This window comes from Nematolebias whitei, chromosome 16 (genome assembly GCF_014905685.2).
Source record: "Nematolebias whitei isolate Nwh7 chromosome 16, NemWhi1, whole genome shotgun sequence".
Classification (NCBI taxonomy): domain Eukaryota; kingdom Metazoa; phylum Chordata; class Actinopteri; order Cyprinodontiformes; family Rivulidae; genus Nematolebias; species Nematolebias whitei.
This window is the reverse complement of record NC_056513.1, coordinates 19,188,393-19,204,424: the sequence shown is the minus strand read 5'-3', so window position 1 is coordinate 19,204,424 and position 16,032 is coordinate 19,188,393. Positions and strand designations below refer to the sequence as shown.

The window sequence follows — 16,032 nt, the reverse complement described above, 5'->3', positions numbered from 1 at the left end:
TTTTGGAATCCAGTTTGTATGTGAGGGATTAAAGAAGATGTTCATATTTATTTAGTGAAAAGAAACTTACTTTTATTCTGATTTAAACCCCAGAACTTGACCATGTGCATTTGTAATATAAGGCAGTGACTCATGTCAATAAGGTCTTGACTTTCTAGAATTGATAAACTTGACAACACAAAAATGAACAATTGAAATGCTGTTTAGAATATTTTAGGTAAGAGTAGGAGGAGAATTAAATTGATACTTCAAGGTCACCGAGTTCATTTTTTAAAGATAATCTTGTGCATTATCTTTACTCCCTAAGAGTACTTTTATGTGTTTGAAAACTTTCCTTTTTTCTCCTCATTTTTCCCAGCTCCCCTTTCTGCCGGCAGTGCACCCCTGCTTTTGAGGCTGTGGTATGAGCCTATGTGGTAGGAAGGCGCTGACGTTGCTGAGCAGCGTGTTCGCTGTTTGCGGCCTCGGCCTGTTGGGGATCGCCGTAAGCACCGACTACTGGCTGTACCTCGAGGAAGGTGTCATCCTCCCCCTCAACCAGAGCACCGAGATGCACATGTCCCTCCACTCCGGACTCTGGAGGGTTTGCTTCCTGGCTGGTGAGTAAGCAGGAAGTCATAACAAATAAATGACAAGAAGTAAAATGTCAAAATAAAGCTACTATAAACAAAGTGAACTGGGTGTTTTACTGAATTTTACAGTGATATTTGGTAAAAAGAAATTGGTAATCTGATTATCTTTGGTGATAAATTATGATCAATGTGCAAAAAACAACTTCTCAAGTTAAGTGAAATGGCTAAAACCAAAACATTTTCAATGCAATATATATATTTTATATGTTTAAAGATACTGATTGCTATGCAACGATCATATAAACTCTGCTAGTTTTATGTTACTCAGAATAGAAATCAATATGTAAACATGACTTGATACAACCGAGCACATAAAAGACCTTTTCCCATGGTTGAAAACCAAGTGTTTAATTCTTTATTCATACGACTTCCACATCAGAAGGACGTCGTGAACCATTTGTGTTTATTACACAGTTTACGAGTGTTGAGATCCACTCAATCCTCATAAAGACCAAGTAGGAATAAAAAATTAATTGGCATAGTTAGCAGAAACGATTTAATCTAACGCTTTAAAAAGCGCAATCCTCCCTGTTTGAGTTTTCCCTCCACTGTTGAACTCTGCTAAATGGAGGCTTCCGTGTTGACTGTTCCGAACATTGTCTGATGTACATTCCGTCATCACTTGCGCTGCAAGTTTGCAAACTTTTAGTGCTAATTATAGTATTTTTTTCGGCTAAAAGATCACTTTTATCTTCTTACACTGAATGAACATATTTAATGTGTTAAAGTGTGTCTCCATTTGTGTTTGTGTCTTTTATGGTCATTTGAACTGACAAAATTACACTTTGCGTTAAATTCTTCCAATAATTCATGACCTAATCTGTACAATTTCATTTCATTTACTCATTCATGTCCAAATCCAGCTGTGATTAGGTAACAGATGTTTCCCTCCATGGCAGAGGGCAACAGACCACACATTAACCGATGGTTCATTGTGTTTTTTAGTGGGGATTGAGTGGCCTTACTGCCCACTTAACAATTCTGGTGCACACTGACCCACAAGCTCTAATTGTTCACGATCACATTATGTTGTTACACCAGTGAACAGGGAGACATTGTGTCTGTGGAGTTTTGAAGGTGTAATTCCTAAATGATGCATAATGATCACCCTTTTTCATCATTTGATGCAGAGTAGTCAACCACTCCCTTCATAAGTCTGAACAGCATCTCGTTAATAACAGTATAATTACACAATAATAAGGTCAACAAAACAAGGTATTAAAATTGCATGGGTCGTAGACTACATTTCACCCACCTGTAAATATGTGTTTAACTAAAAACCATAATATAAACCAGTATCAACAACTTACCAAAGTGACATTCTGGTATAAGGATAGCGTTTTTGTTTACAGAATGATGTGTAAAAAAATCTTTGGATGTTCAGACAGAAAACTATCAGATGAAAAGCTTAGCTGTCAATTTCTGTTTTTTGACTGTGCCATGCATCTTTTACTGACTTCAGTTTTGTATCTTACATATATACATTTATTTCTGTGTTACATAATTGAACGTCTAAAGCCAAAGATTTAGTTGAAAGATATTTATGGCCAAATAAGGGTTTCAGTAAACCTAGATTATGAATTCACATCTATTTCCCATTGTGGTTAAACAGTATGATGCATATTTTATTATCTAATTTACTGCTTGCTATGTAAATGGCAACAAAGAAGGCCAAGAGGAGATATATGGGTGCAGTTCATGAGGGCATGGAGGTAGTTGGAGTGAGGACAGAAGATGCAGAGGACAGAGATGGAGGAGGACGACTCGCTGCCCCTGAAGAGGAAAAAGCTAAAAGAAAAGGAAGACACATAATTTACTGTATGCTATGGGAATCTGAAAAATTGTCTTTAACCTGACTGGGTTCAATTACTTAAATCCTGTAGGCAATCTTCTTCTCAAACATCAACCTTATTCTTTTGGACCTCCATTTTTCAATCTGTTTTAGTCCTGAGTATATGCGCACTATGAATAAAAAGAAATGTTCTCTTAATCAAACATTACAAAAGCTTCAACAGTGTTGTAAAGATGTTATTTTTCCCGTTTTCAAATGTCTACTGTGATATTTTGAAGACACAGCTTGACAACAGAATCAACAACTGTCCTAATCTATATTAAAATTTCTTGTATTATTTTCAGAAAACGTACTTTATTTTTAAAAATTAGTATAAAGTGTTACTGTATCATGAAATCTTGTTCGACATGCTGAATCACGAAACATCACCTAATCCAACGCTTCAGGGTGTGTGGGAAGACATCAGTTAGTGCCAGATTTTGCAGAGTGTGTGTTAAAAACTAACGCGGAGTGTTTCTAAACACCCACCGACAGCAGGAGCTGTGTGTTACAGCAAACAAGCTGTGAACCTGAGATTGTTCAAGTCAGCAGCCTCGCAAATGAAACAAACCATCACGGGCATGTTGTAAAGTTTACTTTTCTCCTCAGTGGAAATATGTTTTATCTTTAGGGTTATTATCATTTAATATTCCACTGGTACATTAGATTTGTAGTATTTTTGATGTGGATGCTGCAGACCTTTTCTGGTTTATAAAAAATCTTTAGAGAATCTCTGTTCTTTGTTTCAGGGGAAGTAAAAGGACGGTGTTTTACCATTGAATATGTGATGCCCGCTACTGTCCAGATGACATCCGAGTCCACAGTCAGCGTACTCAGTAAGTAACCCCCTCACATAGAACTAGAAGAACAAGAAGAAGTTGTAAAAACTGATTTTTCAAATAAAAAAGCACCCATTTTTAACATAAAGGTCTGATGAGATTGACTTATTTTTTGTAACTGAAGGAATTATGCAGGTGGCACGGTGGCTCAGTTGGTAGAGATGTTGCCTTTCAGCAAGAAAGTTGCCGGATCAAATCCCAGCCGGGGACCTTTGTGGGTGGATTATGCATGCTCTCTCTGTGCATGTGTGTTTTGTTTTCTCTGTGTACTCTGATTTCCTCCTACTGACCAAAAACATGCATGTTAGGCTGATTGGTAACTAAAACTTTGGCAGCACGACGGCTTAGTGGTTAGCTTTTTTGCCTCACACCAAGAAGATCCTGGGTTTAATTCCCGGTTGGACCTGGGGTCTTTCTGTGTGGAGTTTGCATGTTCTTCTCGTGCTTGCGTGGGTTTTCTCTGCGTACTCCAATTTCCTCCCACAGACCAAAAACATGCATGTTAGGCTACCTTCAGGCCCAGGCTTCTCTTGATCTCTGTGATCTCAATGGGATTTGCCTGGTTAAATAAAGGTTAATAAAATAATAAATTGTCCCTAAATGATAGAGAGTGAATGGTTGTTTATCTCATTTGTTTTTTGTTATTTGCATGGGATTAGTTTTACCTAGGGACCGCATGCTATTTGTAATAATTATGGAGATTGTCTGTGTTGTTAATCCCGTGCGAATCGGCCATGTCAGTAATTTGTAAAGTAAAAATTCCCCCGCAAATTACCTACCATATTTTGCTGAACTCTGTGGTCCTGTGATAACACTAATCCAATGTGAATAGGAATTTCTGTGATTTGGACAGAAATGGGTGGGATCTGATACGTAATTAGGCGTTTTTTGTTTTTGTTTTCTAAGAAAAATTATTTGGAAAAATATAAAACACGGTTGTTTTAAATGAACGCGCTGCTCGCTTCGGCTTTTGTAGATGCTATTACTTCCTTCACCGCAGATGACAGTAGGTGTGGAGATGTGTGCAGCCCGTGATCAGCTGATTGATTCATCCATCCATCCATTATATATATTATACTCGCTTCTTCCTTTTCGAGTAGCGGGGGTCGCTGGTGCCCATGTCCAGCTATCACTGTGTGAGAGCTGGGGTACACCCTGGACAGGTTGCAAGTCCATTTCAACCGGCGGGTCAGCGGACGCGCGCGGCCGGTGACAGATTGTCCATCTGAGTTTAACGCAACTATTTTTTTTTACCTCTTTAAACCAGCCGGTCGGAGCAAAAGGAGTGCATGTCTGCTAGCTGCTCTTTTCTGCCTGATGGTGAGACAATAGTGACAAAAACTGCAAACAATCTTTCGATTTCGTTCAATCTAAAGTCATAATTGCCAGAGCCCTTTCACTCTCCACACCTCTGTTCCCTAGCTCCATCTCATATGTGGTTTGTGTTATTTCTGGCCCAGTCCTTTTGAACTAACCACTGAAGATAAGAGCAGCATGTTTATAAAAAATGTAGGAGTGCCAGTTTCATTTTTTAACACCTCCTACAGCGGGAACATGCTGGGAAACACATAACTTGTAGTCTGCAGACAAGCAGTGAGTGATTTTAAGACAGCCACTTCAGATGTAACAACCCCGCTGTCCTCAAGACGTGGCCTAAAAATGGATCTTTGAGGTAAAAATGTAATAAATTGTCCAACGAAAACTGGTGTAGAACTATTATATCCTTCTCAACTGTCTCTGAAGGCTGTCTACAACATTTTAGGGACTTAAAAGCAGAAGTCAAAGTGAAACAATTATACCAATACATGAAATGAATGATTGAAAAATGGTTTTGTCCAATTAGCCAATGACGAAATATTGGTGTCTGACTTGATTGCTCTGCACAAAAAAGTAAGAATCAAGAGAAAGCAGAGCTGTGAAAAATTGGAGGCAGATAAACTTTGGTGATGGCAGCTGACGCAAGAAGAAATTTATAAAAAATTAAAAAGACAAAAAGTCATTGAAAGTTTCTGTGGCTTTCACTGTGGCTTTTTGCCATTGTATGGGAACATACAATGATGACAATACATACACATAATTATTATTTCCCGCCGACATTTGTTGTTGTCGATGCGGTGATTCAAACCAGGTGCCGCCCTCTCCCCTTAAAAGTAACAATTATTACACCTTGGGTTTTTTTGGGTGGGGGTCAGGGAGATATGGGGTGTGAAACCAATATAACGCAAGCATTGGTTGTAACTATACAGACATGTTGGAACAAAACATTTATTCTTTTGTATCAAGACATTTTTACTCTGTTTACTATGAATCATTTGCAGGGTTTCGAGTCTCCTAAAACAGGTTTGCATCCAGAAATATTATTTTAAGTGGAATTTAACAACACTGACTCATTGTGAAACTACTAAAACGTATTAGATTTTGCCTTGAATGTAATTCATTGTGGTCAATGGTTTTTCCCACATAAGAAACATGAGTGTGTAGTAAAGGTACTGTGACATTACGGGAGCGTTTGAAAATATTCTGACACCATTCAAATTATTATTTTTTTTTTCCATTTACCCTTTATTTATCCAGGTAGTCTCATTGAGCCACGAGAACTCTTTTTCAAGAGAGACCTATTTAGGGAGCAGATGGTGGGGGTTGGGGGCCTTGCTTAGGGGCCCAGGGAGGGGCCAATGAGGGTGGAGGGAGGTGTGGGTGTTTCACCTTTTCCACCCACATTTTGATGTTGACGGTACCAGGAGGTGAACCTGCGACTTTTCGATCACAAGCCCATCTTCTAACCTCTGCTCCACCACTCCCCACAAAAATGGAAGGGTTTTGAAGCTTTGTCTGGGAAAAAAAAGTTTGACAGCACTAAAATAAATAAATAAATAAAAACAGGGACAAACATAAATGCGAGAGAGAACTGGTGCAGGAAGAACAACCTTCACATCTATGTGAAGAAGACAAAGGAGATGGCCATGGATTTCAGAAGGAACAAACACACCTACCCCCCCAAATCAATATAGGAGGATCTGCGATGGGAGTGGTCTCCAGCTACAAGTACTTGTGTGTGCACCTGAAAGACAACCTGAGCTGGGGCAACAACACCACCAGCCTGATCAAGAAAGCTCATCAGAAACTCTACTTCCTCAGATGGCTGAGACGAGCTGGTCTTGGAAGCTCAGTCCTCACCTCCTTCTACAGGTGTGCAGTGGAGAGCAGCCTGTGCTCCAGCATCAATGTGTGGCATGGAGGCTGCACAGCTGCAGAAAGAAAAGCTTTGCAGAGAGTGGTGAAGGCTGCACAGAAGTCTGTTGGAGTCATTCTCCCCACCATCAGACATCTACACCTCCAGATGCAGGAAGAGGGCCGCCTGCATCATGAAAGACCCCACTCACCCAGCACACACCGCTCCCCTCAGGAAGGAGGTTGAGGAGCATAAAGTGTAGAACTACTAGACTGAGGAGCAATTTCTACCCTGAAGCTGTTAGACTCATTAATCTCTAACCAGAATAATCACTGTGAAGAAAAATAAACCACTGTAATGCCACTTTGATTGATGATAATGGCTGCTGATTATCCATGCTGCTGATTTCATGATGCTGATTATTTCACGCTACTGTATTCACTTGTTTTTATTTGCTCACACAGACTGTTCATGCTACTGTTCGGCGTATTGTTTTGCACTATTAGTGTAGCATATTTCTTAGTTTATATGTTATTACTGGTTCTTTTTACAATTTATATTTTTGCTGGGACCCTGTGTACATAATTTCATTCCATCTCATGTGATGCAAATGATAATAAAACCTACTTGAACTTGAACTTGAAATGCATGACTGATTTTTCCACAAAATGCAATGCAAAGATTAAAACAATAGTTTCTACTTGGCTGAAAATCTACTAAAGTTCCTAAAAAGGAAATTATTGATGCAACATTTTGGGTTAACTTAAGCAATTCTATTAGGATTGTGGCATTAGACATCTGGTCTACTGAGCTGGCAGAAAAACTGTTTTTTACTAAAAACATAACAGCAGGGTATCTAGAAATGGTGCCACCAACTCTTTTAGTTCCCTGCTTTTCTGGCTTTTTCTCAAACTAAATTAGATTCTTGCTGTCTGAGATCAAAGAGTCAAGAACGTGAAATCGTTTGCTTCAGGCTCAGCATCTCTGTGAAACTGTTTTAGTTCTGTTTTTTAATTCTCATTCCCCTCTTCTCTGTATTTTAGAGATGATTCGTTCTTCGACGCCCTTTCCTCTGGTCAGCCTCTTTTTCATGTTCATTGGTTTTGTGCTCAGTAACATCGGCCATATTCGTCCACATCGCACCATCCTGGCCTTTGTTTCTGGAATCTTCTTCATCCTTTCAGGTACTTTGCTCTCTTCCAACCACTGAAAAGACAAAACCGCAGTCATATGTACTGCTGTTGTTTTTGATAAATTATATATACTGAATGTACATTTCTGTTTATAGTCAGTTTGATTGGTCTGCCTCTTGTCCTGGTTTCCCGCAGGCCTCTCTCTGGTTGTTGGTTTGGTTTTGTACATCTCCAACATTAATGATGAAATGCTGAACAGGACCAAAACAAACGAGGCTTACTTCAGCTACAAGTACGGCTGGTCCTTTGCCTTTGCAGCCATTTCTTTCCTCCTCACAGAGGTAAACCTCAGGATTAATCATTAATGTTTCTTCTACAAGTTGTGCCTCTCTTTCTGCTTCATACTCTTTTTACATAAGCACCAAATAAGTGTAAGAAATGTCAGTTGAATATAGGCCTGTCGCGATAAACAATAAATCAATTAATCGCATGATAAATGAAAATTATCATCCTCATATTCATTTATCTACTTTATCATTCTTTGTGTCTCTCTACTGAAGACACTGGATGACAAAAGGCTCAACTCCGGTGCTCTTCACTGACCCCTCCTTTCTCTTTCTCTTTAAAATCCATTTTAACCATCCAAAATCGTGTTTTTGGATGGTTAAAAGCAGCTAAACTGAGAAGCTAAGCTAACCTCGGAGGGAAAAACCTCCGTCTTGTCGAAGCTCCAAAATTCACGGTTGAAACTTGTGCCTTCGTGTAAAAAGTTGTTTTTCTCTGAAAAAAGAAGCTGAGAACTTGTTTACAGATTTTTTTAATTAAAAGCTTTGTGTGAAAAATGCTATGCTAAAGAGCTCAAACCACACAGAGCGTCCACCATTTTGAGAAACGAATAGAGACAACCCATGTCACGTCAAGAGGCCTCCCTCCTATTTTTCTTAAAGAGACACGCTGCTTTCTCCCTCACTATCCATCTTTTGGTTCAAACAGTCTTATACTGCCATCCAGTGGTCGACAAAAGTTACTACATGCAAAACAAATTAACAAACATTTCTTCTTAAATTTGACAATAATTACACATGATTGTCAAATTTCCAACAATATTATCGTTTATCGCAATATTTTCTGAGACAATTAATCACCCAGCAAAATCTGTTATCGTGACAGGCCTAGTTGAATATGCTTAGTCTCTACTTTCCCATCATCTTCCCCTTCCTTTCAGACTGCAGGTGTCATGTCAGTGTATCTGTTCATGAAGCGCTACACCGCAGAGGAAATGTACAGACCTCACCAGGGCTTCTACCGGCCTCGCCTCAGCAACTGCTCGGATTACTCCGGTCAGTTTCTCCATCCAGACGCCTGGGCGGGTCGCGGCCGCAGCCCCTCCTCCATCTCTTCTGAGGCGTCCCTCCAGATGAATTCCTCCAACTACCCTGCTCTTCTCAAATGTCCAGAGTATGAACAGATGTCCTCTTCACCCTGCTGAGGCATCGAGACGGTGGCACTATCCTATACCGTTTGGGTTATTTTGATCTGTTCAGAGCAGATTTGTATCCGTCCAATTCAGCTTGAAGTCTTCAAAAGACACTCTTTATTTTCAACTGCTGGTTTTTGTTTGAAGCTTTTGGTTTTGTAAGAAGCAAAACAGGAGTTCAAAGTTAGCCACATGGTTCTTGATTCAAGTAGAGTTTAAGAAGTGAGGACATAGTTTGACCAGATTGTACTGTTTCTTCTGCAGTAGGTGGTTAGCAACCAGCTGAGTTTACCAGTTAAACCTGGATAGATAACTACAGGTAACACATGCAGACTTTGCATGCAACCAAAATGCACAAGCCCATGTTATATTAAGGAGTTTCATTCAGAAACGCTGCAGCCAATCAGTGAATTTACCTGCTATGGGAGTAGAGAAATCTCTCTGTTCATGAGATTTCTGGCAAAAATGTCTTCTCTTCGTGCTGTTCAAGTTCTTGTGCACATTGTAGCCTCTACATGCATGTTTATGTCATGTTCAAAACTAGTACAGAGAAAACCGTTTCTCGATCAACAGCAGGTTTTACAAATGACACAATAAATACAAATTTTAACACCCAACCAAACATAATCTGACAAACTATTTAATCATTGTGTAGCTTTATAGGCTGATATACAGCAAGTGCTGAGTTTTTAACGACATTTCATGTATTTGATCTGTTTTTCTAATCTTAAACAACTTATTTTATCTCTTTTTTTTACGCTCACAACACAGAGTTTCGTTTTCAAGAGCTGTATATTTTGATCTCCTATATAGAGACACAGTATTTATTGTTTTAAAACTAAATACATTAAGTGTTGGAACTGACTCATGAGATGCCTACCGTATATTTGGGTTTATATAGGCAATAAAAACTCCAAGTGTAGAGTAGTTTATTCTTTGAGAGTAGTATACAATCATAATGTGACACGTGCAATGATGTAAAACAGCTTTAAATCAATTACTAAGACCATAAACTTTGCATGAAAAGTGTGAGGTTTTGTGTTTTGGTGATTATTTCTTTGCTGGAACAACTTTGCTTGGCAGTAAGTCTCATATCGTTATGAAGCCTGTTTATTTTCTCTTGAATGGCGCCCTATTTTTGGAAAATGCATTTGTGAGTTGAGCAGCAGAGTTGAGTATCTAGAGTGCATGAAAAACTGGCTTAATCCTCTCTGTCAAAAGTCTTATTCTGCTACAGACTCTTGTTTGGTGTCTTTTATTAGACTGGATAATTGAAATCTGAAAAAACAAGCCATATTAGCTATTTAACAGTTTATTCATTCAATTTTATCAGTAGGGGCCCAAGTAGCATGTGGAAGAACCATACACAGCCGCAACAGCATAGCACCTCCTTATGCTGCTCACCAGCTTGGGCACACACTGCTGTGGGATGGCATCCCATTCTTTGATTAGAACTGGTCGTAAGTCAACCAGTGTTGTTGTTTTGGTCACTTTGGAATGAGCAGCACACTGTGTAGTATATATCGTACCCATCACCTCATTCTGTAGTCATTGGTTAGTTGGTCATCATTATCTACACATAGGCTCTCACATCATCTATAAATCCCTCCTTGGTCTGCTACCTTCTTCTATCTCCTCTCACTTAGGCTTGTCGCGATAAATAATAAATCAATTAATCACATGAGAAATGAAAATTATCTACCTCATTTTCATTTATCGGCTTTATCGTTTCTTCGTGTCTCTCTTTACTGAAGTCACTGGATGAGAATAAGCTCAACTCCGGTGCTCTTCACTGACCCCTTCTTTTCTCTTTAAAATCCATTTTAACCATCCAAAATTGTGTTTTTGGATGGTTAAAAGCATCTAAGCTGAGACGCTAAGCTACGAGCTAAGCTAACAGGCCGATCTCAGGAAAAAAACCAACGTCTTGTCAAAGCTCCAAAATTCACAGTTGAAACCTGTGCCTTTGTGTAAAAAGTTGTTTTTCTCTGCAAAAAGATGCTGAGAACTTGTTTACTGATTTTTTTTTTATTAAAAGCTTTGTGTGAAAAATGCTATGCTAAAGAGCTCAAACTGCACAGAGCGTCCGCCATTTTGAGAACCAAAGAAAGGAAGGGGAGACAGCCCATGTCACGTCAAGGGTGTTATTCCCCTATCTGTTACGGAAGCACGATCCGTAGTGTACTTCCAGCTCGTGCGTTTATGAATAAAAGCGGTCTTAATTTACTTAGAAAAGTACATGCTCTATCTCCACCGATCTTCATCTAGCTAATTTACGCCACGTATTTCCGTTACAAATCATTGGTTACGATGATATGGGACGCATTAGAGCTGACCACCAGCCTGGACTGAATGAGAAAAACCCTGCAAGATACAGAATGAATTACTTCCATGGTGAAACAGCGCCGCTCAGTGGTGAAACTGCATATCATTTAACCATGACGTAAATATGGCAATGATTTTAACGGAATTACGAGTTGCGTAAATAAGCAACATGAAAATTGGCAAAGATAGAGCACATACTTTTCTAAGTAAATTAAGAAGTTCTTATTCATACACGGAATTATATTAGTACATTTTCCATAATTTAGCATATTCAACAGAGATCTGTGTGACCCGGAAGTATTCCTTTAAGCAAATGTGCAAATGAGCTATACTACGGATCGTGCTTGCATAACAGAAAGGGGAATGACAAAGGGTCCTCCCTCCCATTTTTCTTAAAGAGACACGCTGCTCGCTCCCTCACTATCCATCCTTCGGTTCAAATAGTCTTATACTGCCATCCGGTGGTCGATAAAAGGTATTACACTCAAAACAAGTTAAACATTTCTTCTTAAATTTGACAATAATTAGTAATTATTGTCAAATTTAAGAAGAAATGCTTGTTAACTTGTTTTGTTATTGTCAAATTTCAAACAATATTATCATTTATCGCAATGTTTTCTGAGACAATTAATCGCCCAGCAAAGTTTGTTATCATGACCGGCGTACTCCCACTTGTCACATGATCAGTGCAGTTACAACGTGCTCTCAGGCCATCATTACCTGCAGCGTTCTCTCAGTTTGTACTGAACTCAGCTAAAATGCCTTCTCTTGCTCTGCTCCTGTATCCTGGAACACCTCACAACAAGATCTGAAGCTGCCCACTTTGATTTCTTCAAAGGGATTTTAAGCATTTGACACGGCCATCAGAAAAAACAAATCTACACAAATATGTTCCTGTTTTTAGTTTTTTGCCTTGTTTTATATGGAACATTGATTTGATTGTTTTTATAACACCATTTTTTTAAATTATTTTAATTGATTTTTATTGTTGTAGATTGTTGTCTGTACTCTTAAGTGGTCCGTCTAAAACAAATCTCTTTTGACAATGAGTCCTCGTGACTCAATTAGACTAACCTGTATAAATAAAGATTAACTAAAAATAAATAAATGGAGTTGAGGTCAGGTCTGCAGGCATTCTATCCTCTTCATTCCAACAAACTCTGTGGGGATGAGCGTTGTCACTATGGAGGACAGAGTTCATCCCCAGACTGTGGAGATAGAGGATTGCCACTTGTTGCTCACAGGTGCTAACAATCTGGCTAATTGGCACCAGAAGCTCAAAACAAGGGTCAATAGCAGAATAAGCTGTTTCACATTGCAGACATTTTGAGTTTTTCATGCATGTATCCCACATTCTCTACTCTTCTGCTCTACCAGCGAATGCTTTTTTAAAATGTATTTAACAAACGTGGCACCAATTAAAGGGATGTAAGCATTCTTTTTCACTAGCATGAGGCTTAAAACTAAGAACTATATGACCAAACTCTTTTTTTTTACTTTTTGTACCATGCTCAGACACAATTATACAAAGCGCTTATGACCTACAGAGCTATGTATTAAGTTAGTCATTAGAGTTGGTACAAAAGCTGAAGTCAAGCTACATTTTCTAATAAATCAAGCAGTTTCGTTTGACTTAGTAATCAGAGTTTTAAATAAGAACAGAAAGCCAAAGGAGAGAATACATTTGGATATGTTTGTGTTTATTGTGGAAAGTAAATGAATCAGGTGTTACAAAGTAATATTTTCATATGAAGTCAATGTGAATGTAAGATGCACTGAAGGAAACCCTGCTAAACGAGATTTCTCTGCATTAAATACCTCTTCATATAAGAAATACAGTATTAACCCAAACCCCTGAAACTTATTTTTCTAATATACCCCATGGTGAAGTTTTTTTCTTCCTATGAATAAAACAACCAAATGGTCGTGACTGTTAGTGTACTAGTACTAAGGCTGTACCAGGTTTACTAATTTTAACTGCATACGCTTTTATTTTTCACATTTACAGCATCAAAGGTTGGTAAACGTATTACACAGGTACATTTTATTTTGTGCAATCATTTTATGTTGGTTTGATGTTTTACTCAGATTTAATTATTGTTATTGTCATCTTGCATGATGTGAACACATCATAAAATTTTTGGCATGTAACATTTTATACGAGGAACCTGATGTTTCCATCTGCTCAACAAAACACAACTTGTGCCAAGATAAACTCACAATCAAACATTGTTTTAATAAGTTGACCCATCGGCGTTTTGTTCATCTCAATCACTGTAAATATAAATCAGTTGGCGTGTACATAATCTTGTGTTCATATAAATGGCAGTACATGTAAAAACGATGTTTGTTCTGTTTTTAGCTTCAGCTGCAGCTGCTTTGCCTCTTGCTTCACATAAAAGAATGTGAGCTGTTGCATATTGTAATGCTTATACATATTAAATAAGCATACGGTGTCATAGTCAGACATGAAATGTCCACATACTGTGTGTATTTTTACAATCAGTCATACTCATGATGTTAAATGTGCAATGGATGGTACTCGGTAAATAAAATTAAAAAGGATTTGATAAAAAAAAAAAAACTGAGCTTGATTTTTCTTTAAATGCCTGCATGTCTTTAAAAAGTCTGGATTACTTTGATGTCCACTTTCACCTGCACTATTTGCTATTTTTATTGAACCTTTAGCAGCAGCAATAAGACAAACTGCTGATATTAAAGGTATACTGTGTAGAAATATAGAACATAAAATTAGTCTTTATGCTGACGATGTTTTACTTTTTCTTCAGAACACAGAAAATTCAATATCTAATGTTATCGAATTAATAAACTCGTTCTCAAAAGTTTCTGATTATTCTATAAATTGGTCAAAATCCACAGCTCTTCCAATAAACTGTGTGTTTAATACTTCTCTCAATGAACGACTACAATCAGGTAACATTACATACTTGGGCATTAATATTTCTCCTAGATTGGAAGACTTAATAAAATTGAATCATATTCCAATTTTAAAGAACATTGAAGATGATCTTACTAGATGGAAATCTCTGCCCATATCACTTATGGGAAGAGTTGCCTCAGTAAAAATGATGGTCCTGCCGAGAATAAACAATTTATTCTCAATGATTCCAAATAAACCTTCAACTGAATGGTTTAAGTCACTGGACTCTTTGATATCTAAATTCCTTTGGAAAAACAAAACTCCACGTATTAGCTTAAAAGCATTACAGAAATCCAAAGATACCGGAGGATTAGAACTTCCCAACTTCTATCACTACTATTTAGCCAATAGGTTACAATATATCTCAAAGTGGTTAAATCCGAATACATTAGATGAAACTTGGATAGACATAGAACAAACTTTATGCAATAATATTAAGATTTCAGATCTACCGTTTATTAGCACAAATATAAAAAGACATGTTTGCTTTAAAAGCATCAGTATTAGCTCTTCTCTGACAGCATGGTGGGAGTATTTGAAAATGACAAAATCTTCACTACTCCCCTGTAGACATACACCCATCTGGAACAATCCTGACATCCTACAAGAAAATAATATGTTAAATTTCCCAGGTTGGAGAGTCAAGGGAATTGAACATCTGGAACACATATATGAAGGTGTAGACTTTATTCCATTTAATAATTTAATAATACAATTTGACATTGAAAATAAATACTTCTTAGAATATCAACAAATTAAGTCTATCATAAAAAGGAAATTTAAGCTTAATAAAACTTTGTTAGAAACACCAATATGTGTGTTAGAGTTCCTTAATCTTAAATCCCCCAAATTATTATCTAAAATATACAAGAAATTGTCTAGAATCAATGACTCCATAATGCTACCTGTTGCAAAATGGGAGTCAGATTTATCAATCAATTTTGACCAAAACACCTGGTCTCAAATATGTTTAAGAACATTTAAAATGACTAGAATCTCCAACTTACAATTAATACAGTATAAAGTTCTTTATAGAGTACATTATACAGGTCAGCGAATGTTTAGGATGGGATTTACATCATCTAACAACTGCTCACAGTGCACAGGCAATATTCCTGATGATTATATCCATGCACTCTGGTTCTGCCCACCCGTTCAGAGGTTCTGGGTCCAGGTTTGTGAAGACTTGTCTAAATGTCTGAAATGTAATATTCCACTCTCTCCGTCTGTTTGCTTATTGGCTATCTTGGAAGATGTTACCCTGGAAAAAAATACATGTCGCATGATTTTCACTGCCTTATGCATCGCAAAGAAAACCATACTCCTGAATTGGAAAAATAAAAATAATCTTAGCATTAATCAGTATAAAAATCTTCTGTTAGATCATATTAGTCTTGAAACAGCATCTGCCGACACATTGGATCAATCTCTGTGGGCTCCTTTGATCGGCTCCGTTACATAGTGAGGGTGGGTAGTCTGAGATCTGACCTTGTGGGGCCTTGGGGTTGATGTGGAGGCGGGTGTATGGGTTTGGGGCCCCGGGGGGGTTGCCGGGGGCTGGGCTCTTGCGGGTACCTGGGCAGGGGGGCACTGCTTTCCCTCTGGGGAGGGCCTGGGTGGTTCTGGGGGATGTCTGCTGGTGGCTGCATGCAGGCCCTCAGGTGGTCTGTGGCGGCGGTCGT

At 38.3% G+C, this 16,032-nt stretch overlaps 1 protein-coding gene across 2 annotated transcripts; it reads left to right on the top strand.

Moving 5' to 3' along the window:
• Positions 1–378: 378 nt before the first annotated feature.
• Positions 379–9,096, top strand: cacng5a (calcium channel, voltage-dependent, gamma subunit 5a). 2 transcript variants are annotated; one of them, XM_037689773.1, is made up of 5 exons: positions 379–599; positions 3,213–3,299; positions 7,518–7,658; positions 7,803–7,948; positions 8,833–9,096. In XM_037689773.1, the coding sequence occupies exons 1-5, from the start codon at positions 404–406 to the stop codon at positions 9,094–9,096; spliced, it is 834 nt and encodes a 277-aa protein (XP_037545701.1). In that variant the 5' UTR covers positions 379–403. The 2 variants fall into 2 exon arrangements, with proteins under 2 accessions (XP_037545701.1, XP_037545700.1); XM_037689772.1 differs by having other exon boundaries at positions 3,192–3,299.
• The last annotated feature ends 6,936 nt before the right edge of the window (positions 9,097–16,032 follow it).

What these genes read in the sequence shown, in the direction of transcription:
- cacng5a (XM_037689772.1), top strand. Translation starts at nt 404, where the DNA reads ATGAGCCTATGTGGTAGGAAGGCGCTGACGTTGCTGAGCAGCGTGTTC. An exon ending in GAGGGTTTGCTTCCTGGCTG is followed by an intron (nt 600 to 3,191) that starts GTGAGTAAGCAG and finishes AAATCTTTAGAG; the next exon opens with AATCTCTGTTCTTTGTTTCA. An exon ending in AATCTTCTTCATCCTTTCAG is followed by an intron (nt 7,659 to 7,802) that starts GTACTTTGCTCT and finishes GGTTTCCCGCAG; the next exon opens with GCCTCTCTCTGGTTGTTGGT.